At 43.3% G+C, this 24,868-nt stretch overlaps 2 protein-coding genes and 1 non-coding gene across 4 annotated transcripts in view; 1 reads left to right on the top strand and 2 right to left on the bottom strand.

Annotated features, from left to right (window-relative positions):
• Positions 1-24,868, bottom strand: part of LOC138971134 (cilia- and flagella-associated protein 44-like) — a 236,935-nt gene that overhangs the window by 146,942 nt on the left and 65,125 nt on the right. The window contains exons 18-22 of one of the 2 annotated variants that reach the window (XM_070343764.1): positions 16,372-16,627; positions 14,420-14,538; positions 9,118-9,372; positions 6,660-6,770; positions 6,244-6,396 (exon numbers count right to left, since the gene is read on the bottom strand). The exons of the other annotated variant lie outside the window; for it this stretch is intronic. Of the exons in view, the coding sequence (XP_070199865.1) occupies positions 6,244-6,396; positions 6,660-6,770; positions 9,118-9,372; positions 14,420-14,538; positions 16,372-16,627 (894 nt within the window). The remainder of the gene's footprint in view (positions 1-6,243; positions 6,397-6,659; positions 6,771-9,117; positions 9,373-14,419; positions 14,539-16,371; positions 16,628-24,868) is intronic. 2 annotated transcript variants of the gene reach the window in all.
• Positions 977-3,573, bottom strand: LOC138971977 (uncharacterized). The gene is made up of 4 exons (XM_070344821.1): positions 3,442-3,573; positions 2,700-2,925; positions 1,444-1,941; positions 977-1,214 (listed from the first exon to the last, which is right to left on the bottom strand). Exons 1-4 carry the CDS (start codon positions 3,563-3,565, stop codon positions 977-979), a joined length of 1,086 nt encoding a protein of 361 aa, XP_070200922.1. The 5' UTR covers positions 3,566-3,573.
• On the top strand, positions 7,447-7,529 carry Trnal-uaa (transfer RNA leucine (anticodon UAA)). The gene has a single exon. It is a non-coding gene; the product is annotated as a tRNA-Leu (tRNA).

The following is a 24,868-nucleotide window of genomic DNA, read 5'->3' as shown; positions in this document are numbered from 1 at the left end:
AATAAATGAAATGCTGCAAACAGAGCTTACTTGCATGATGTTATTGAAAGTGTAAGATTCCAAGTTTTTTTTCTTGATCCGAGTAAATATATCACAAAATCAGGCCCTGCTCTTGGGAAGCACCAATACAATCTCTGATTACAATTACAACTTTCATTTATTACAATCAATCCATATTCCACAGACATAAGCACGCACTCATCATTCAAGTTCAGATTTATTTACATGATATTGATAATAAACTTCCATATGAATCAACACAGACACGCAGAGTATAATTTAGGCATGGAAATTTGCTTAAAAAAAAAATCTGCTGAAATGCACAGAGGTCCAGGGAATCTGCGCCCAGATTTTTTTTTACCCTGCATTAAAATCCGCGCAAACTAGTGTTGTTTAAAAAGGGCAACTTTGATAACCAAAGTGCCATATATATTTTAAAAATACGCAGGCCAAGGATTCACTTCAATTTTTGATGAATACCAATTTCAATTCACCAAGAGTCCTGTAACCTAGTATGTTTTATCGTTTGTTATATCATATATACTCCACTCATAAGATGATTGATTTTTTCTGCTGAAGATTTTTTTTCGAGGATACTGAAAACTTTTCCGCTGAAATTAGCTGTTCCGAGGACAATTCCCATGCCTTACAGTATTACATTACAAAAAGTAACAGTAACCTGTACAAACTACAAGGCTTGTAAAAATCAATCCAAGAAAAAAATACTGATGTAAGCAAACAACAGCAAAACATACTATTCATTCTAATAATTCAACACTGATGACTGATTTTGTTAAGCACACAAAGGAGCCTCTAAAAAAATAAATTTCCATAGCAAACCGAGCAGTGTCAACTGCAACACAGTTGGAGGTATAAATGTGCATTGTAGTTTCACAACGCCAACGATGAGAGCTGGATCTCTCTGACAGCAAACAAACAAACAAAAACACCTCACAAATCCTCTGCTATTGCAGCATCAGCCATACAGGGGTACTTTCCTCTGCACTCGCCTAGAAAACATTTCTGGCACAACTCCCTTCAAGAAAAAAGCTCTCAACTTGCGACTGACAGCCTCCCACGTCTCTTTGTCCAAAAAAATCCTTTCGATACTGATGCCCTTCATTGTCCAGACCACAAAATCGCACCACATCTGGCCCTGTACCTGATAGTAGTACTTGTGGTTGCGCTTGAGCACAACCTTCTCGTCCACAAGTCTGCAGCAAAATGTGCTGTCTTTGCAAGCTTCTTCCACTGTTTCATTCCTGTGAGTGTACGGACATTTAATCTCCAAAACACCACAAGAAGGAGAACAGTGGGGGCAGTTCACAAGGCCATCAGGACTTGTAGACAGGTAAGACTGTGCTCTATCAACAAAAAGGCCACACTCTTTTACAGTCGCGTGTGGGTGGTGGCTTTTTAGCAAACGTCTAAAGTATTGCTGACGTGCAGCCGCATCTCGCATGTGTCCACAGAAAATTTGTGGCCTGCCCCCTTGTCCCCCTTTCTATCTCGACTTTTTCTTCTTCTGTCAGCACAAGCGACTGTCTATACATTTCAAATTGAGACACGCACGACTCAGAGAATAAATCTACATTGTCTCTGTAGATAAAAGAAGGGTCAGGAAGTGCATACCTGACTTCTTTGTCTTTGGGCTGCACACTAGGGTCTGCAGTGACCGAAAGATACCCACAAGCAGGTGCCGACTTAACAAGTCTATTCCTCAGTCTTGAAAAGTTGACCACAACTTTGCCAGAAGCGTTGCTGCAGGTCTTAGCTGGCCGTAGGGGTCTCTCCATGACCTTGGGGCTGAGGTTCCGCTGTCTGGGCTGCAACCAGCTGCAGGTCTGGGACGTACATGACAGCAGCCCCTGTTGACGCCTCTCTGTCAGGTCTGCCAGCATGTACAGGACAGCTGCAATATGGTTGCATGAGCCACCTTCACTGAAAAAACAAAACAAAAACAGTATTCATTATGAAAGTTTCATTTTATACTGTTGATATTTACTTTAGAATGAGAAATTTAAAAATCTTTATTAAAATGTACATACATGTATGCATCATCACTCGGTGAACATTGATGTTCATAATGTTTTCCACTTTTGTCAAGTATTCTTTGTATTTGCAAATTAGATTTGAAGCCGAAAAAAGCAAACTGTACACAAAATAAGAATCTGGATCTTTAATTGCACAAGAATACATTACTTTGAAAATGTGATTTTTGCCATGTATGGAATATTTTATCACAGGAGATTGTGTTTTTTGGGGGGATTAAATCAGTCATAAGCAGACTAAAACTCAACATTTTCCCTTTCTTATATATATTGTAAAGTTACTCAAAACACAATTATAAAAAAAGATAGTCATTCTCCTCTAAAGAAATTGTAAGTTTTAGAACCTTACAAACAGAAGAAAAAAACATCAAATAACCGAAGGGAAGCCCGAAGTAATCGCTCTTTATGTATACGACATGCGTAATATTCAATGAGGATGAAAGTCGCTTATTCATTTCAATGCTTGTTATTCTCTCAGGTGCCAGGAGAAAAGGTTCTGTACAACTCTCGCTTACTCTATTACACATGTCATATGCATAAAGAGCGATTACTTCCCTTTGGTTTTTTGATATCTCAACATTGCTCTGCCTCATTCTGTTTGAGATTCTAGAAAAAAAAAGTTAAACCCAAAGGTTTTTTTTCACTTACCCAGCAGTACAAGAGCAATCTGCAGAATGAATTACACCATCCGATTTGCTGATTGAGATCCACGTGAAGTGGTCAGGTGTAGTCCTCTGGTCCTTCCCGGGCAGAGACGGCATCACTCTAGCTGAGACAAAGCAGTGGCTGCAGTCCTCCGCAATGGGGTGATGATGGGGAGAGAAGACATGGCCTTCCTTGAACAAAGCTGAGGCTTTTAACTGCCTGGTTGCACCTGTTAACACAGAGTATGGAAGCATTGTAACAAATGTATTCACTGTAGAAATAGGGAAAACAATCTTTACTCTGATATTTTAAAGATTACTCATAATGACTAAATGCGTCGATCACTCAATGATTAGTGTTGAGTTTTAACACATTGTTAACCGTGTGTCCTTTATCTCAGTTTTCAAACAAAATTATAGGTAATACAAATAATACAAAGTCAAAGTGATTCAAAAGACAGCACAAAACAGGAAACTGTGGCCAGAACAGATTGTTCAAAATCCATTGTTGACTTCAACTGAGACAGTCTTTCAGGTTCAATATTTCATTTACATTTTAATGATAGCTGTTTATGTTTTAAATGACACATCATGACTGTAACTGCTCTTCAATGGGCTCTTTATAGCTTGCAGAATATATAAATTAGTATCTATAGTTTAACGATGTGAAAATGAAACTTGTGCTTTCAGTTTAACTACTAACTAAGTAGAGTAGTAACTAAGTAAGTAAGCCGAATCCAACTTACCCATTTGCCTTTTGTCCTCAGTTCGATGACGGCTGAGAACCAAATATTCACATAATTGTCGCTCTGTGACATCAGGACATTCAAAGATGTTTCCCCAGTTGTCGAGTTTACTTGGATCCGGCATTTTATATCCATCTGGGGTGATCAACTATTCGTATTGCCGAAGCAGGACACGCGAGTTTTCATTTTCATTTTCAGTGTCCCTCACTACGTTGATTTCCAAGGCTTCACAGCCTTTAGCTCTTGCAATAAGGTCTTCTTTCCTCCCAGACACATTTATTCCCCTCTCCTTCAAAAAATTCTTCAGTTCTGGCACTTTCCATGACCTAAAATCTTGATTACTCGTCATCTTCTTAGTCTCTCTTTCTCTCTCAGTCGTTGTGTGGAAAGTGGAGAGTACTAACCGGAAGTGGTCGGTGGTAAAGGGAAATCACTCTTGCAACCCCCTGATCAAGGGAAACAACAACCCCCGATGACCTGGCCAATAGGGTCCGATATTTAGACTCGAACAAGTATACTGTTCAAAAAAAGAAACGCATAGTTTGTAATATTTGGTTAATTTAGTTATATGGCTACAAGGATATCCACCAAACTGCAGAAAATGTTTATCTGGTCGTCGACCTTTCGTCCATTGCCACAAGTGAGCTCTGCACGTGACGCATGCGTTATCAGTGGCTACAATGTCAAAATTGGTCATTTGGCATGACCACTCGTCATGCTTCAGTGTAATCTCGTGAAACTCGGGGAATATTGAGCTCTCACCATGTCTTCCAAAACCCATAAAAGCGGATTGTTCGCCACAAAGAAATCAGACGACAATTCAGCGACGAAAGATGGCCCGATTGAGCAGAGAAGACCGCCAAATTGCATTGGGTCGTTTACAAGCAGGCCAAAGTCAAAGTGCAATCGCCAGGCACTTCCACGTGTCCCAGAGCACCATCAGTAGACTGTGGGTCAGGTTTCAAGCCACTGGCTCCGTTGCTGACTTGCCACGAGCGGGAAGACCAAGGGCGACAACTGCTGCTCACGACCGCTTCATACGGCTCCGCCACCTCCGGAATCGTTTCCTGTCGGCCTCATCTTCTGTCCAGGCTCTCCCCGGGCCACACCGATTATCGGACCAGACCGTGCGGAACCGCCTGCATGAAGCTGGTTTGAGAGCTCGCAGACCTCACAGAGGAGCTGTCCTCACCCGCCGCCATCGCCAGAACCGAGTGCAGTGGGGCAACCAGCACCTTCGCTGGACCGTCCGGAATCACTGGAGACACGTGTGGTTCAGCGACGAGTCCTACTTCCTGCTCCAGCGACATGATGGTCGGAGGAGGGTCTACCGGAGAGTAAACGAACGTTACGCGCCCAACTGTGTGGATGAGGCACCCGTTCATGGTGGTGGAGGCGTCATGGTGTGGGGGGCGATCAATATCGCTGGAAGGAGCACCCTGGTGCACGTCCAAGGGCGCATAACTGCCCAGCGATACGTGGAGGAAATTCTGCGCCCACACGCCCTTCCTCTTCTGGCTGACCAGGATGCCATATTCCAGCAGGACAACGCTCGCCCGCACACAGCACGACTCACCACCCAGTTCCTCACCGACCACCATGTCCAGGTGCTTCCCTGGCCATCCATGTCGCCAGACATGAACCCGATAGAACACCTCTGGGATGAATTGGACAGACGTGTGCGCAGGCGAGAAGAAGCGCCGGCAAATCACCGCGATCTATTGCAGGCACTTCAGGAGGAGTGGGACACCATCCCACAGCAAGATATCCGGCATCTGATCCAGTCCATGCCCAGAAGGTGCCGGGCAGTTGTTGCTGCTCAAGGCAGTCACACCCCCTACTGACTTGACAGCCTCGGCACCCAATCGTATTGATTGACTGATTGATTTGAAGATGCAAATGAACTGTGTGTGCATTCAACTGTGTCCATACCAAATTTCAAACAAATAATCTAAATATTGGATTTTCTGTTAATTGTTTTAAAAAATAAAACAAATTTGGCAAGTAGCAACTATGCGTTTCTTTTTTTGAACAGTATATATAATGAGCTGTTATTGATATTATAAGATCGTAAAATAAAGCATCTCCGTTTGTAAGCCCTAATATCTCATTGAAAAAAAAAGCTGATTCCCCCCCAAAAAAAAGAAAGAAAAAAAAAGTGAGTAAATGAGTGAGTGAGTGAAGTGAGTGAGTGAGTGAGTGGGTGGGTGAGTGTGAGTGAGTGAGTGAATGAGTGAGCGAGCGAGCGAGAGTGTGAGTAAGTAGGTAAATAAGTAAGTAAGTAAGTAAGTAAGTAAGTGTAAGTAAGTAAGTAAGTAAGTAAGTAAGCAAGCAAGCAAGAAAGCAAGGTCCTTACCCGAACCGTTTTGAGAATGTTTTCCCTTCGTTTTAGACCAAATAGTTACATCCCATGTTTAAAAAAAATATTTAAAAAAATCCAAAAAAGAGAAGAAAAAAAGAAGAAAAAAAGTTACATCCCTCTACCCACGATTTCACCACTTTCCTTTTCTTTTCCCTCTAGTCTTTTTCTTTTGCTTCAGCGAACAAGGGTCTTTACCAGAACCGGAGTGAGATTCTCTTTATATACTTCATTTTAAGCCTGTCCTTAACTGGGCGAAGTCGATTACGCGAAGTATACTTCGCAAAGCTGGCCGCACGAAGTGTGAGGACTGAGTTTTTGGTAAAATATCTTGGCGAAGTCTTCGCGAAGTCGACTTCGGGCTCAATTAAGGACCGCCTTAATCCAAATGTTCCACCAAATCCTCATCCTCCTCTTCCCTTCGCCCCCACCCAGAGACGTACATCATTGTAGTTGTTCTGGTCGCACCCAACGGGACACATGTTGAGGTCGTGGTGTACGGCGTCTTCGTCGTCCTCCTCCACCTCGCTCTCGTCCGACGAGTCCGATTCGGATTCCGACGATTCCTCGTCGTCGTTCGTAAGCGTCCTCGCTACCTGTTGCAGGTTGACCAAAGTGACGATTATGGAGGTCACGCGTTACGCAAAAACACTCTTACACGCAAACACGCACACATAAACGCACGCATGCACGTACGCCCATACACACGCACACACACACACACACACACACACACACACACACACACACACACACACACACACACACACACACACACACACACACACACACACACACAATTGTTTTAAAATGTTCTTTTATTTTATCTATACGTTGCCTACATGAGTGGTGATCTGACCTTGCGCTTGACTTTCTTTTTGTAGACTTTGACCAAGTAGTCATGGAAGTTGTGGGCTTCACCCATGATCGCCTCCAGTTTTTGGTACAGCACTTTCTCCTTCTTCGCCAGCTGAGTTCCATGCGATCAAAAATACACAAATTTTTTAAAAGGCTTAAGATAAATTCTTGCAGATATTCCGTACACATCGCAAGGCTTGGCAACATTTTTATGAAAATGTAATGCACAGACCCCTTACACAACCAATGATCTCTTTCACTCCTAATTGGCAAATGTAACGCAAAAAGGTGGCTTCTCACAACTAATGATCGCTTTCGGCTCCTAATTGGTTCAATTGGCAACCTGGTTTTGCAGCCTCTTCCCTCGCCTAAAAATTTTTTTTACAAAAAAAATAAGATTAAAGCATAAAGGTCCTCGTCTACATTTTCTCACAGAAATTGACATTTTACAGCTAAAATGCTGAGTCTAGTCATTAACACTTTCAAAAAAACACCCCCCTCCGATCAGAAAGGACGGAGCCAGGGTAACCGTTTGAAAATTCATTGTATTATTTCAGCATAGTAGGATATCTAGGCCCTATCCTTAGCGGATTATGACTTTATTCAGTTATTCTGCAGAAAAACAGAAATGCTGGAGAAAAACTGTTTGTTTCTGCAGCATTTCTGCGAGAGCAACGGTTTTTTCTGCAGTAAAACAGTTTTTTCTGCAGTAAAATTGAAATCAAGAATGGCACAACACGCCACCCAAACCCTACTTTTAATCTCAATCCTGCCCCTGTACCTTAACCAGTACGGTGGCCGAGTGGTTAAGGCGTTGGACTTAAGATCCAATGGATTTATTTCCGCGTGGGTTCGAACCCCACCCGTACTAATATTTTTTTGACCTAGGCGTAATAATTAGTCAGACCCCTAACCGAACCCACTTTACTCCCAACGTCACCCAGCTCCTTAAGGGCAAAATACACCTGCGCAGCGTCAGCGGCGCTGCATGCTGCAATGGGGATTATGACGAGTACTTGGCCTGGTTTTTTTTCACGCAGCGTTTAGCGGGCTGTGGAAAAAAAAGAAAATTGTGACGCCGCTGTGCAGCCGAAGATTACAATCATTCCTATTTTTGACGCGTGCAGTGTCAATGCAGCGGGCAGCCAACCGATCAGAACGATGTATTTCAAGGGGGACAATCTGCTCTTTTGTCAAAGAGGAATTCGTGAAATTTTGTCAACGCTTGTAGACGGCCATTTATAAAAAAAAAATGCTTCCCAGGTGTTGCGTGTGTGTTAATGTCATGCCTAGTCAGGCCATCGTTACGTTTTAAACACAGACATATTAGTACAAATAGCAGATACTGGTCACCAAAGATTTCAATCGCTGCGAGATCGCATCGATGCGTTCTACAATATATCTCTTTAATTGTTTTGTTTTTTCAGTTGTCTCGTTGGTGTAATGGTTACGGCGTGCACTTCGAACCCGTAGGTCCATGGTTTGAATTTAACAAGTTCAGATCTTTTTATTTATTTTTTTAATAACTTTGAACAGTACAAAACAAATTTGACACATGCTATGGATATGAATCAATATTAATCTGAAATATTTATTCATTATTTGTTCTTAATTTCGCTACACTTACCCCACAGAACAACTTACACATTTTAAACAAACACTACAAGGACGATAATTCAAATTGTCACTGAGAGTAGAAAAGTTACTATTTCTGAAAGTTGCAATCACTTTTTAAACAAAAAAAAAATCGAATTATGTCAAAATGCTTGGTGGTAATGCTCAACTTCAAGCACACGTAGCACGCACGAATCATTACCTCTATAATCTGCAGTGCGTCGTCGGTCCTGCTGAAGTTACATATGTGAGCGGAGCCCCTTAGCTTGGCTGGTGGCGTGGTTTTACAGCTGTTAGGTGATCATGTCTATGTCGGTCTTCTGCCACATCGATTCCCCATGTCTTCCCATATCTTGTATCCCCTCTCACCCACCCACTACACACATTCTTTTCGAGTTCCTTGCCCTGGCTTGGCGGTCTGGTTTCGGAGCGTGTTTGTCTGGACGATGTCAGCCTTCTGATAAAGAGACACGCTCATACGCCCCCCCCCCCCCCCCCATCACAACGCAAGCTCCACCTTTCACCGTCACTACGACCCCCCCCCCCCCCTCTTCGAACTCCTTGTCCTGCTTGACGAGCTGGTTCTACGGCGCCTGCATGGTCTTGTCGATGTCGACGTGCTGATCAAGGCACACATACCCTCCGACACACACACACACACACATACACACCCACACACACACACACACACACAGAGACGCACACACACACACACACACACACACACACACACACACACGCACACACACACCCCACACAATCACCTCACACACACACACACCCACACACACAATCACCCCCATCCCACCCCCACCCCCACACACACACTCCAACAAGCCCCAAACCTCTTCGAGCTCCCTGCCCTGCTTGACGAGCTGGCCCTGCAGCGACTTGACGGACTTGTCGATGTCGACGCGCTGCTCCAGACACCCCTCGATGCGGCCGTGGATCTCCTCCTCTACGTGCTCGCAGTCCCTCAGCAGCAGCTGCTCCTCCTGAAGCGTGATGACCTTCAGACGACAAAACTCCACCACCACGTCCAGCAGGAACTTCTCGTGTCGCAGCTGGCGGTGATGGATGTCGAAGATTTGCTTCGTCTCCTGTGAGAAGTACTACTGAGATGAACATACTACAGCTACATGACGGTAACGTAGATGACGGGGGATTATATTTCACCTCACGACAGAGCGAGGAGTCCCCGGACGGCCCTGCCAATGTTTTTTTCCGTAGTATGCTCCTGTGAGCGAAACCCATATCACAAGTTGGAACATTATTTAATTGTTTCTCTTTTGCTAGAAACAGCCGGTAACGTAGATGACGGTTATGGAAACCCCTAGTATATTTTTTCTCTCTTAGTTGCTTCTTCGCTAGACTTGAGAGACATTGTGACCTATGGAATAGCTGCAACTGCGTGGTTTTGTTTTTGAGGGAGGAAAAGAACGAAGAGGAATTCATACAAATATGAAAAATGGCTGCTTCCATGGATCAGTAGACGACGCGAGTTTGGAGCAGCAGGGTTTAGCCTGGGAGAAAAAGGCTATGGGACATTTGTCCCCCTCAACCAAACGCCGATGGGACATAGTCAAAGGCAAGAAGCGCAAACGAGGCCTGTACGCGTTTTTGACAAAAGATGCAAAATGGTGCCATCTGAGAATTAGCCGCTATATCATGTTGTGTATGTGTGTGTGTGTGTGTGCGCGTGTGTGTGTGTGTGTGTGTGTGTGTGTGTGTGTGTGTGTGTGTGTGTGTGTGTGTGTGTGTGTGTGTAATCCAATGTAAAGTGTACATTTGGTGGCGCAGTGGTACATAATCTCAATGCGCTATTTGACGCACTGAAGGGAATTGTGATGGGACATTTTCAGATTTAATGCGCCAATGGCGCAGGGCGCACTAGTAAATGAAAGGCACCCGTTTAATGAACCAAAAGAAGAGATGGTTTTACCAAAAAAATAGATGCTTTCACCAAAAGAAAAGATGGCTTGAGTGACAAAGAATTAAAGTACCCCCCAAAAAATTGATCCGCCAAAAGAATTGCTGTCTGAACAAAAAATAAAATAAACTGGCAAAAGCAAATATACTCAGGAAAAAGAAAATATAATCAGGCAAAAGATTGACTACTTCAGGCAAAAGAAAATATAGTTTCAACAAAAGAAATGGATAGTCATTCTCCAACACAGTGAAACACAGTGTGAGTGATGGTCATTGTTTTGACTCACTGATTTCGCTTAAGCAGAGGTGATTTGTGATCACAAATTCAGCTGAATCAAGCAAGGACACAGATTCTGTCAGTTGAAAATGGAGTTTGAAGGCACACCGAGATTGCCGAAGCACCACATCGCACACTGAAAATGTGGAAAACAGCGTTTCAGTGGGAAACGTCACCAGCTGAGTCGCTGAAGACTGGGAACACGATCTTCGTGGGATCTTCAACCCTGGAAAAGGAGCTGATCAAGACTGCCATCCGAGAGACCGAAGAAAAGGTTGAATCATCGTCCTGGGCTGACTTCGAGGAGTATGCCACATGTCGGAGGTCGGTGTGGAAGATTACGATCGACGAAAACAATCAGTTTTTCTGCAACTGTCCGGAGTTCCTCAAGTGCTACGTGTGTCATCATTCCATGGGCATGGAGATTCGTCTGGAGGTGACCAACCCCCCTGCCCAGGCCAAGACCATCCCAATCGGCCAGAAGCGAAAGCGCGGGCGCCCAAAGCTGTCGAGACCAGGGGCCAGTTTCATAAGCCAGAAACACAGTCGACCAACTGCAGTTGTCCGAGAGAACCACAGTAATCCGACGTTATCGGGTTTCACGAACAAAATTTCAGTCGGCCGACTGCGGGTCGTCTCACCGGAAGTCGGCCAAACACGGTGATGCTCTCCCCCCAACACATTTAGGAACCTACGCTAACATGATGGCGCGAGCTTCCATTCAAATGTAGCTTAAGCAACGAAGGTTCGATGACGTCATCCAATAGTCACATCACAGAAGGAAATGTACAAAGGCTGAACGTAGCCCATTTTAGCTCGACTTATTGGACAGATAGGCTTGAGGAGAATGATAATAACAAAGTTATTACCAGAGTGCAGACCTCAATGATCGTAAGAACGCACAATTTATTGTTTTCTGATGGTTATAACCGGAATTATTCCCCCCTCTGCTTCTTTACCTCTGTAAACTTGTAGAGCTAGTTATTTTTCGATAATGACCCAGCAACCAAACAAATAACGAGCCAGCAACAGCCTGAATCCTCGATAGTGCCATGGGTTGAGAAGCTGTTCTGTTTTGGTACTACTTTTGCGACTGAAAAGTTCAAAACGCTCTATACGTACGAAATATACATCTCTGGAGCAAACAATACAAACATACCGCATTTAAATTAACAACTACAGGCCTGAACACATGAATCTCCATATAAAATCCATGAGTTCGGTTGTTTTCTGAATATAGATCTGCTGTGCACACACCGTTCATCACAAGCAAATTCCCAAGGCAAGTAACTCATACTCTTGCCGACAAGAGTAGTTCCCCTTCTTTTAACGCAGTTTCTTCGACAACACTGACTGCAATCCGACGGTCAGTTTTCAACAATATTTCATTTTATAAACAGATCACACGCAACCAAATGCACACATCTCATCAATTTAAACAACATAAAGCGGTTTCATACACTATTTTCCCCAAAAAACTGAACTTCATACAGTAATTAACGTTGGAACACGGGTGCAAAAGTTCGTCTGCTAGTCCCATTTGACGAAAGAACATTATCTTTAGCGATACTAAATCATAAACAGAACACACAATATCTGCCTTTACCGCCACAGCAGAATAACAGCTTATCTGTGTACTTGATTTTAGTCTAAAACAGGGAAACTGACAAGAAGTGTTAACAGAATGGAATGATTTGCACGGAACTATACAACCGCGCATTAATCGATCGCCTGCGCAGGTTGACTGGTTGAGTGATTCGGATTCGATCAAACTTTCGCACAAAAACTCCTGTTTTCTTTAAATAACTGAAGAAAGGGGGAATAAAGAGGTTACACACCTCGTCTCAGTGATTATTAAAAATAATGGTCTCAGTTCGCGGTCATGAAAAAGCTCGCTGAAGCTCGCATTTTTCATGATCCGCTAACTTCGACCATTATTTTTAATAATCACTGAGACTCGGCATGTAACCTCTACGTATCTTTCGATAATGGGGCAGACAACTCCCGTAAACCTTTCGAGGCTTACTTCCCTTCTTTGTTGTCGTTAGTATGGCAGCGTAGAGACTTACCATTTTGCTCTTCGGCCATGCCATATGCCGCTCTTCAGACAAATCTGCTTCAGTTGTTTGTCTCCATCTAAATAACTATGTCACTTGAATTTAGCGGAGAAACATTTCATTTTGGCTAAGTGACGGCAGGCTGACGTCCGCTCGATAGCTGCATGTGAACGAAAGTAACAGCTGTTCGTCAGCCATGAAACTAACGACAATAGAAGGGAAGTAAGCCTCGAAGGGTTTACGGGAGTTGTCTGCCCCATTATCGAAAGCAACTTCCGGTTATAACCATCAGAAAACAATAAATTGTGCGTTCTCATGATCATTGAGGTCTGCACTCTGGTAATAACTTTGTTATTATCATTCTCCTCAAGCCTATCTGTCCAATAAGTCGAGCTAAAATGGGCTACGTTCAGCCTTTGTACATTTCCTTCTGTGATGTGACTATTGGATGACGTCATCGAACCTTCGTTGCCTAAGCTACATTTGAATGGAAGCTCGCGCCATCATGTTAGCGTAGGTTCCTAAATGCCCCCAACACTGTGTTCGGCTTACTGCGGTAAACCGAAAATAAATGTAATTATCCGCACAGTCAATGGCAGAATGCTCACACTTTTTTGGATTGTGAGCCAAACCTTGTGATTGTTCTTCGAAATGTATCTATCATGACGCAGTAATCCAGGAGACAAGTCAGGGTTATGTCTTGAAGACGTCACATTATGGCGTAAGAGGGTTAGACGTCACGCGAAGGAATTACTGAAAGTCTCGGTCATTGTTATTTTGAGCGGGCCGAGACTAGTTTTTTCTTCGAAATCGGCCATTTCCACGTGCGAATGAGCAAACGGAAGTGGTAATGTTGCTAAATTTAGCCCTCGACTTGGCCATTCGGATTACTGTACAGTCGGTCGACTGCGGTTGTCCGCGGGTGACGGTGATTCGCTCATGAAACGCGCTTTTCGGTGACCCGGCGATCAACCACAGTCGATCGACTGGGCTGTCAGTCGGTTCACTGCTATCTTATGAAACTGGCCCCAGCGCTTATCAGGCAGTGAACACACTGATCTTGACTGCTCTGTACACTGATTTTATCATTATGATTATGACATATGGAGTGACACTATTTTGTCTCTGAAAGTACACTAAACTTTATATTTTTTGATGACAGTAGCTATTTTGTTGTTGAAATAATTCGGTTTTTTGTTGAGAATTCTTTTGCAAGTCTCATTTCTTTTTCTTTTTTTTGGTAGAATCAATCCAATCGTTTTTTTGCTAGAAGCATCTATTTTGTGGGTGGAAACATCCGATTTTTTGTTGGAATATCTTTTGCTAACTAAGCAATTCTTTTGGTGAAAGCATCTATTCTTTTGGTGATTTAATTTATTGCCTAAATGAAACCCTGGAGCAGCTAGTCGGCAACTTCCGGTGAAAGCGAGAAAAGCGCGGATTATCTGTTGTTTTTCTACGGAGAATTAAAATAGGATAGGGTTCTTTTCCTTTCTGCGCTCTGTGTAGACACCTTTACACTCATATTCTCCGGAAAAAAACCCTTAGTTTCACCGCCATTCTCTGCGATTCTAGATCTCCGCCCTCCCAATTTTACACGTGAGACATAGTGAGTGACACATAATTATTGTAAACATATTGTAAACATACACACATGGGATAAAAAAACACACCTCAGACAGACAACCCCCTCCTATCCAACACACACACGCGCGTGCGCAATCACACACACTCACACACACACACACACACACACACACACACACACACATGGACACACACACATGGACACACACACACTCACATATACTCCTATCTCCCCCCCCCCTTCCCCCCCACCCAACGTGACCTTTTACCCCTTCCCTCAATCAACAAAGAACTTGCCTGAATGTGTTTAATGAGCTGAGACTGCTCGTAAATCAGCTCTATCTCATGGATCTCCCGCAGCTCTCGTTGCATCGCAGTCAGTTCCATTTCTTCTTTCTCCTTCAGCTCATCAAGGCCTGGACGTGGTTTTGGCAACCAGTTAGACAATGTCAAGGCAAGACAGGGCAAGGCAAGGCAAGGCAAGACAAGGCAGGGCAAGGCAAGGCCAAGGCAAGGCAAGGCAAGGCAAGGCAAGGCAAGGCAAGGCAAGGCAGGGCAATGCAAGGCAGGACAGGACAAGGCAAGGCAAGGCAGGGCAATGCAAGGCAAGGCAGCGCAAGGTAAGGCAGGGCAATGCAAGGCAAGGCAGCGCAAGGTAAGGCAGGGCAAAGCAAGGGAAGGCAAGGCAAGGCAAGGGAAGGCAAGGCAAGGCAGGGCAAGGCAAGGCAAGGCAAGACAAGACAAGGCAAGGCAAGGCAAGGCAGGGCAATGCAAGGCAGGACAGGACAAGGCAAGGCAAGGCAGGGCAATGCAAGGCAAGGCAACACAAGGAAAGGCAGGGCAAAGCAAGGCAAGGCAAGGCAAGGCAAGGGAGGACAAGGCAGGGCAAGGCAAGGCAAGGCAGGGCAAGGCAAGACAATGCAATGCAAGGCAAGGCAAGGCAATGCAAGGCAGGGCAAAGCAAGGCACGGCAAGCCAAGGCAGGGCAAGGCAGGCAAGGCAGGGCAAGGCAAGGCAAGGCAAGGCAGGGCAAGGCAAGGCAGGGCAAGGCAAGGCAAGGCAGGGCAAGGCAAGGCAGAGCAATGCAGGGCAAGGCAGGGCAAGGCAAGGCAATACAAGGCAAGGCAAGGCAATGCAAGGCAAGGCAATGCAATGCAAGGCAATGCAATGCAGGGCAGGGCAGGGCAGGACAAGGCAAGACAAGGCAAGGCAAGGCAGGGCAAGGCAAGGCAGGGCAGGGCAAGGCAGGGCAATGCAAGGCAAGGCAAGGCACGGCACGGCAAGGCAAGGCAAGGCAAGGCAAGGCAGGGCAATGCAAGGCATTGCGGGGCAAGACAAGGCAAGACAAAGCAAGACAAATCAATGCAAAGAATGTTTTTTTTAAATCCCATGGGGGTACATGGAAAATGTATGCACAAGCTCCAAACTGATGACAAAAGAAGCCAATAACAACAAAACAACATTTTGTGAAGTACTGGTCACACCCACACGTTGTCCATAGGCACAGACCCGTACCAGCTAAATAAGGGGTAACACCCGATTGGTGGGGAGGAGGGGGTTTGGGATTCGCAAGGTCAAATGAAGGTCATACATACACACACACGTCGCACATAGAACCAGAACCCGTGCTTGCATGGGAGGCAGTAACAACGATCTCCTTGGGCTACAGTCCAAGGCCACATTGGAGACAAGGTCAAATGAAGGTCATACATACACACACACACGTCGCCGATAGCAACAGACCCCGTGCTTGCATTGGAGACAATAACAACCATCTACACGGGCTACAGTGCAAGGCCACATTGGAGCCAAGGTCCAATGGAAGTCATACACACACACAGACACACACACACACACACACGCAGGCACGCGCTCAAACATACACACACATACGCACGCACGCACACACACACACACATACACACACACACACACATACACTAACACACACACACACACACACGCACGCACGCACGCGCTCAAACATACACTCACATACGCACGCGCGAGCACACACACACACACATACATACACTCAAACATACACACACATACGCAAGCACGCACACACACACACAGACACACACACACACACACTCAGACACACACACACACACACAACAAACACACGCACACACACATACGCCCGCACACATACTAACACACATACAAACACGCACCCCCCCCATCCCCCCGCCACCCCTCCCCCCACTCACTCACACGTTGCAAATAGATACGCAACCCCGTACCTGGATGGAAAGCGTAGCTACCACTCGGGACACTTTCAGAAAGGTCGATGTCGATATGCGCCATGGCCTTGAGCCTGGTGAAGTTCTCCTTGGCAATGGCCACCGAGCTCTTCCTCTGGCTCTTGCTGAAAATGCTCTCTCTGCGCGAGGTTGCCTGGTTGAGGTTCACGCTGCCGCGCCGCTTCCTCATCTCTTCCCGCACCTTCATTCTTAGTCTTGTCTCATCAGACCGGTCCATATTGAACTTGCCCCCGGGCTGTGGATGATTGAAGATATTTATTTTTTTATTTTTAATTTTATTTATTTTTTAACCTCAGTTGCATGCAGGCTGCTTCGACCCTTACTTTTTTGCCCTTATTTTTTTAATGTTTTTCTGCGGGCAGGGAGCATCCTTCTTCATAGGATTGTTTTAAATTCTGGTCTAAATTTTGTTGTTTATTCTACATTCCTTTACCGCAATTCATAATCAAAAATATATCTAATTTCTACTGGAGTTCCATACTTATAAATCCCTATACACATTTTTGCCATAATAATTAAAACATTAACATAATCAACAACTGCATGTAAATATTCAGAACAATATATCATACCAAACAAACAAAAGATTATATCTATTTTGTTTTCTCCCGATATTATAGACGTTGCGGGGAAGACGGGACGACAACGACGACTGAACCGAGACAGGTGTTTTGTCGTTCGGCGTCATCGCTCGTACTGACACAAGTAGCGTTTGCGGGGAGAACGAGCGCCAGTGGCCTGAAGAAGAAAACTCCTGAACACCCGAACGAATGGTTTTGACACGACTTGTAGAGGCGGAGCCCCTCGGGGCATGTTTTGGGTGGTGCATGGGGAACACGCATTTCAGTGATATGAATTATTCGTCTTGCACCTGGGTCTTCCAGGTCTGTGACCTAATAAAACAAGAAATTCCTAGGAGGTAGGAAAAACACCCCCGTCAAAGGGAAATAACCTTCTCAGTTGGTGGCAGTGACTGAGTGAGAATGGTTATTTCCCTTTGACCATGAAGATGTCCCTGTATAAGTCCTTGTATAATTTTAATCCACCAATAACTCCCTAACCGTGTGTTTGACTGGTCCCAATTTTTGTAAGGACCGTCTCAGGAATGTATAGAACCTGTTCACCAAGTTTGGTGACGATCGGTCCGTTCATTCTTGAGATCTATATGCGAACACAAACACACAAACAAACACACAAACACCCAAACAAACACATCGAGTGAAACCTATACACACCCCTATACCGGGGGTGTAAAAACCCAGTTGTTGCGTGTTAGCCCATACATTTTATGTGTGTGTGTACATGTGTGTACATGTGTGTGTGTGTGTGTGTGTGTGTGTGTGTGTGTGTGTGTGTGTGTGTGTGTGTGTGCGTGCGCGCGTGGGTGTGTGAGTGTGCGCGGGTGCATGTGCGCGTGTGTGTGCGCGCGCGCGCATGTGTGTGTGTGTGTGTGTGTGTGTGTGTGTGTGTGTGTGCGTGCGTGTGTGTGCCCCGCGGTTTGTAAAATGTTTTACAAATCACGTAAATGCGCCCGATATTTAACTCATCATCTCCAAAGTGAAGGGATCTATTGAGAAAAAAAAAAGTCATTACTTTTTTGTTCCATCGCTTGGAAATTCGGGTCGCTTCCTCCCAGCGGAAAGCTAGCAGTAACAGAGTCACGCTACCCGGCCAAAGTGAAGAGATCTATTAGTCCCGTTTCGCCGTTATCCCATTTCACCCCATCCCATTTTCGGGACATTTCACAAGCCAAGTGTCATTTTACCACCATATCATGTACCATTAGCTCCACATCCCATTTTGGCGCAATCTCGTTTCGCCGTTAGCCCATTTCGCCCCCATCCCATTTTTGCGACATTTCACAGGCCAAGTGTCATGTTACCACCATGTCATGTACCATTAGCTCCACATCCCATTTTGGCGCAATCCCGTTTCGCCGTTATCCCATTTCGCCCCCATCCCATTTTCGCGACATTTTCGCGACAGGCCAAGTGTCATTTTACCACCGTGTCATACCACTAGCGCCACATTTCATTTTGTCACCATGCTGTTTTGCCGTCATCCCATTTCGCCGCCATCCCTATTTCGCAACATTTTGGATTGTGGCAAAAATGGGATTTTGCGTAAACGGAATGTCTCCCTAGTTGAATAACGCAGTATAGTGGTAGTGAGGCTTGGCAAGAAGAATAAATCAAAATGGGATGGCGGCCAAATGGGATGGTGTCAAAATGGGATGCTGCGCTATTGTTATGACACGGTAGTAAAATGACGCTTGGCTTGTGAAATGTCGCGACAATGGGATGGGGGCGAAATGGAATGGCGGTGAAACGGCATGGCGGCCAAATGGTATATGGTGTCAAAATGGGATGTCGCGCTATTGTTATGACATGTTAGTAAAATGACGCTTGGCTTTTGAAATGTCGCGAAAATGGGATGGGGCAAAAAATGGGACGGCGGCAAAATGAGATTGCACCAAAATGGGATGTGGATCTAAAACCACCCCCACCACTCAGCGTAGAGGCTCTAAACAACAAATATTAATAATAACAAGTCGCGTAAGGCGAAATTACTACATTTAGTCAAGATGTGGAACTCACATAATGAAACTGAACGTAGTCCGCCGCTAGTGCAAAAGGCAGTGAAAGTGACGAGCCTGTTTGGCGCGGTAGCGGTTGCGCTGTGCACTTCATTACATGCTTTACTGTACCTCTCTTCGTTTTAACTTTCTGAGCGTGTTTTTAATCCAAACATATCATATCTATATGTTTTTGGAATCAGGAACCGACAAGGAATAAGATGAAATAGTTTTTAAAACGATTTTGGAAATTTAATTTTAATCATAATTTTTATATTTTTAATTTTCAGAGCTTGTTTTTAATCCGAATATAACATATTTATATGTTTTTGGAATCAGAACATGATGAAGAATAACGTAAAAGTAATTTTGGATCGTTTTATAAAAAAAGAATTTTAATTGCAATTTTCAGATTTTTAATGACCAAAGTCATAAATTAATTTGTAAGCCTCCATGCTGAAATGCAATACCGAAGTCCGGCCTTCGTCGAAGATTGCTTGGCCAAAATTTCAATCAATTTGATTGAAAATTGAGGGTGTGACAGTGCCGCCTCAACTTTTACAAAAAGCCGGATATGACGCCATAAAAGACATTTATCGAAAAAACGAAAAAATATCTGGGGATATCATACCCAAGAACTCTCATGTCAAATTTCATAAAGATCGGTCCAGTAGTTTACTCTGAATCGCTCTACACACACACACACGCAGAGACACACAGACACACAGACACATACACCACGACCCTCGTCTCGATTCCCCCCTCTATGTTAAAACATTTAGTCAACACTTGACTAAATGTAATAACAAGTCGCGTAAGGCGAAAATACAACATTTAGTCAAGTAGCTGTCGAACTCACAGAATGAAACTGAACGCAATGCAATTTTTCAGCACGATCGTATACTCGTAGCATCGTCAGTCCACGCTCATGCTCATGGCAAAGGCAGTGAAATTGACAAGAAGAGCGGTTTAGTAGTTGCGCTGAGAAGGATAGCACGCTTTTCTATACCTCTCTTCGTTTTAACTTTCTGAGCGTGTTTTTAATCCAAACATATCATATCTATATGTTTTTGGAATCAGGAACCGACAAGGAAAGTGTTTTTAAATTTATTTGGAAAATTTAATTTTGATAATAATGTTTATATTTTTAATTTTCAGAGCTTGTTTTTAATCCAAATATAACATATTTATATGTTTTTGGAATCAGAAAATGATGGAGAATAAGATAAACGTAAATTTGGATCGTTTTATAATTTTTTTTATTTTTTTTACAATTTTCCGATTTTTAATGACCAAAGTCATTAATTAATTTTTAAGCCACCACGCTGAAATGCAATACCGAAGTCCGGGCTTCGTCGAAGACTACTTGACCAAAATTTCAACCAATTTGGTTGAAAAACGAGAGCGTGACAGTGCCGCCTCAACTTTCACGAAAAGCCGGATATGACGTCATCAAAGACATTTATCGAAAAAAAGAAAAAAAAAGTTTCGGGATATCAATCCCAGGAACTCTCATGTAAAATTTCATAAAGATCGGTCCAGTAGTTTGGTCTGAATCGCTCTACACGCACGCACGCACGCACACACACACACATACACACACACGCACATACACCACGACCCTCGTTTCGATTTCCCCTCTATGTTAAAACATTTAGTCAAAACTTGACTAAATGTAAAAAGCATGCATTACTTTGTGGAATGCGATATTTTTACATTTTTACATTTTTACAAATCGCGGGTTAAAACACCCCCATTTTTACAAATCGCGGTTTTAGGTTCGACGTGATTTGTAAAATGTTTGTACATTTTTACAAATCACGGGTTTAATTTCCCCCCCCCCTCCCCCCCCCCCCAAGCCACCCCCGCAAACCCCTATCCACCGATCCAACTAACAAAACCAACACATAAAAAATAGTTTCGATTACATTTGTACTCATTCCTCTAACAAGTAGCCAAAGCGATGTGGGTGTGTGTGTGTGTCATTGATCAACCCCTTATAACTCAACTATTTTCCCCTTCAAAAACATGGTTTTGCTTTTTAGCCGATCACAAACTGGAACCTCAAACAGAGAAGAAAGCACCATCCAAACATCTCAAGTTAAGAATAAAACAAGAGGCGAAGCCATCAAGGCTCACGTAAGAAATCGACACACACACACACACACACACACACACACACACACACACACACACACACACACACACACACACAGAAAGAGCATAGGTGAAACTGTGCAAGAAAGCGAGACACTAGATCTAGATCTGCATGTAGCCTACTTACAGGGACACGACTGCCAACTAGTCTCGGCCCGCTCAAAATAATAATGACCGAGACTTTCAGTACTTCCTTCGCGTGACGTCTAACCCTCTTACGTCATAATGTGACGTCAATGTAATGTGACGTCTTCAAATGTTAGAGTTTCTACCACAGACATACACACGCACGCACGCACGCACATACGCACGCACGCACAGACAGACAAAGTTACGATCGCATAGGCTACACTTACGTGAGCCAACAAGTCGCGTAAGGCGAAAATACAACATTTAGTCAAGTAGCTGTCGAACTCACAGAATGAAACTGAACGCAATGCAATTTTTCAGCAAGACCGTATACTCGTAGCATCGTCAGTCCACCGCTCATGGCAAAGGCAGTGAAATTGACAAGAAGAGCAGGGTAGTAGTTGCGCTAAGAAGGATAGCACGCTTTTCTGTACCTCTCTTCGTTTTAACTTTCTGAGCGTGTTTTTAATCCAAACAAATCATATCTATATGTTTTTGGAATCAGGAACCGACAAGGAATAAGATGAAAGTGTTTTTAAATTGATTTCGAAAATTTAATTTTGATAATAATGTTTATATTTTTAATTTTCTGAGCTTGTTTTTAATCCAAATATAACATATTTATATGTTTTTGGAATCAGAAAATGATGGAAAATAAGATGAACGTAAATTTGGATCGTTTTATATATATTTTCTTCTTTTACAATTTTTAGATTGTTAATGACCAAAGTCATTAATTAATTTTTAAGCCACCAAGCTGAAATGCAATACCGAAGTCCGGGCTTTGTCGAAGATTACTTGACCAAAATTTCAACCAATTTGGTTGACAAATGAGAGCGTGACAGTGCCACCTCAACTTTCACGAAAAGCCGGATATGACGTCATCAAAGACATTTATCAAAAAAATGAAAGAAAACGTCTGGGGATATCATACCCAGGAACTCTCATGTAAAATTTCATAAAGATCGGTCCAGTAGTTTAGTCTGAATCGCTCTACACACACACACACATACACACACACAGACAGACAGACACACACGCACACACACACATACACCACGACCCTCGTCTCGATTCCCCCCTCTACGTTAAAACATTTAGTCAAAACTTGACTAAATGTAACGAGTATTTTATTCATTCGTTCGGCCCGGACGTGAAAAACACCAAATTTCGCCTTTGCAGCCGTTGTTTCAGCACGCGTCCCGGACCGCTGAGCCGAAATGTGACGTCACTATGGTCTTGGTTTTTTACTCGGGACGCGTCCGTCTTCTGCGCAAACAGTTTACAGCGGCTTCATTGAGAAGACTTGTGAGCATCTGAGATGGTACCCGACAAAACAAACTGTAAATCCACGCCTATCAAAGATTTTTTTTCTTTTTCTTCAAAAGCTATTTGCAAAGTGACCAATCTATATGTCCATAACACATACTTTGATTAAGGGGTTACTTGTGTGTTCAAATCGCGTGAAAGAAACATTACACATTTTGTGCACAGGTTCCTCTAAGCAATATGGACACATCTGTGCAAAGAAAAAAAGAGGTTGACGTATTAACTTTTTTTTTAGAAATTTTTTACTGGGGGTTGTCAAGTACGATTTTGCGAAAAACACTGCGATTTTTAACATGATCCCAACTGACATATTTAGCTCTACAAATAATAAATGAGACATTAGTTTGTGTATATAAATGAATGGAGAGTATAACTTTATCATAAAACGGTACTTATCAACGTGCATTTTCAGAAAATGATCGAGGTTTATCGAGGGCGTACACATAAAATTATCACTCCTTTAGTAGTAAAAACGTATTTAAAAAAAATTCGCGTGAAAGAAACATTACACATTTTGTGCACAGGTTCCTCTAAGCAATATGGACACATCTGTGCAAAGAAAAAAGGGGGTCGACGTATTCATTTTTTTTTTAGAATTTTTTTACCGGGGGTTGTCAAGTACGATTTTGCGAAAAACACTGCGATTCTTAAGGGGTTACTTGTGTGTTCAAATCGCGTGAAAGAAACATTACACATTTTGTGCACAGGTTCCTCTAAGCAATATGAACACATCTGTGCAAAGAAAAAAAGAGGTTGACGTATTAACTTTTTTTTTAGAAATTTTTTACTGGGGGTTGTCAAGTACGATTTTGCGAAAAACACTGCGATTCTTAACATGATCCCAACTGACATATTTAGCTCTACAAATGATAAATGAAACATTAGTTTGTGTATATAAATGAATGGAGAGTATAACTTTATCATAAAACGGTACTTATCAACGTGCATTTTCAGAAAATGATCGAGGTTTCTCGAGGGTGTACACATTAAATTATAACTCCTTTAGTAGTAAAAACGTATTTAAACAAGAAGAGCAAACGCTCGATCGAGTCACTTTCGCAGTTCTGAATATTATATGAGGCATCAGATGGACAGGAAGAAATTGCTATTCACAACACAATGAGTCACGTTCACATAAAATTTGAGCCCGGTCACTTTTATAGTTTCTGAGAAAAGCCCAACGTTAAGTTGTGTGTTGCCGAACAGAAAAGGCTAGTTATCTCCCTTGTTTTTCTGATAACGTTCGTAAAAGGCTACAGATGTAAATACTTTGATGTAAAGAATAATCCTACAAAGTTTCAATCACATCCGATGAACTTTGTCAAAGATATAAAATGTCTAATTTTTCCTTTGACGCTGACCTGTGACCTTGAAAAAGGTCAAAGGTCAACGAAACCATCGTTAAAGTGTAGAGGTCATTGGAGGTCACGACTAAACAAAATATGAGCCCGATCGCTTTAATAGTTTCCGAGAAAAGTCCAACGTTAAGGTGGTGTCTACGGACGGCCGGCCGGCCGGACGGCCGGCCGGACAGACTAACACTGACCGATTACATAGAGTCACTTTTTCCCAAGTGACTCAAAAAAATTCGCTCGACAGAAACATAACTAAACTTGAACACAGCTAAGTTCACTGTATACATATACAATACCTGTAAACAAAATAAGTTGTTGCCTTATTGTCTGCTTCACAATTATTCCCGTACCAACCCCACCCCCATTATCTTGACTGACAAAAATGATAAAAAGAAATAATTTGGGAGCGCTGTAGGTCAGTTGGTAGAGCGCTGGACTTGTGATACATGAGTTTGAATCAGGGTGAAGGGTTGGGGGTCGGAACATTTGTGTGCAAAGTTTCATGAAGATCTGTCCAGTAAATTTCTATGAATCGCACACCACACACACACACACACACACACATATATATATAAAACATCAGAAATTGTGAAAGAAACAATTGAAAGTCAGCAGAGACTTTCTTCCGAGATTTGTTAAAATCTCTTAGCAGAGATAGAGAAAGAAATAAGTATCCCTTCACAGACAGCCTATTGGGAGCATCAGACCCTCCTCAAGGGGGACCGAGATTTACAGAGCAAAGTCCCTTTGTGGGGGACGTATCGCAAGGTAATCTAGTCCTGAGGAGGACCATTGTATTTGTACCTAGACCAGACACGTGTTTCGACACTATTGTGTCTCATCAGTGGTCAGGTGGTACTGATGGCGAGAGTTGTCAACCCATGGTAATCCAACTAAGAAGCAAACCATTCTCTATATATTATATATATAT

The sequence above is a fragment of the Littorina saxatilis genome, linkage group LG7 (genome assembly GCF_037325665.1).
Source record: "Littorina saxatilis isolate snail1 linkage group LG7, US_GU_Lsax_2.0, whole genome shotgun sequence".
Classification (NCBI taxonomy): domain Eukaryota; kingdom Metazoa; phylum Mollusca; class Gastropoda; order Littorinimorpha; family Littorinidae; genus Littorina; species Littorina saxatilis.
Note: the sequence above shows the minus strand (reverse complement) of the source record. Positions and strands in the feature narration are given on the sequence as shown.

Coding starts and splice junctions, on each gene's coding strand:
- LOC138971977 (XM_070344821.1), bottom strand. CDS start 3,565: ATGCCGGATCCAAGTAAACTCGACAACTGGGGAAACATCTTTGAATGT. Junction 1,942..2,699: donor GATTGCTCTTGTACTGCTGG/GTAAGTGAAAAA, acceptor TTGTTTTTTCAG/TGAAGGTGGCTCATGCAACC. Junction 1,215..1,443: donor CATGCGAGATGCGGCTGCAC/GTCAGCAATACT, acceptor ATTTTGCTGCAG/ACTTGTGGACGAGAAGGTTG.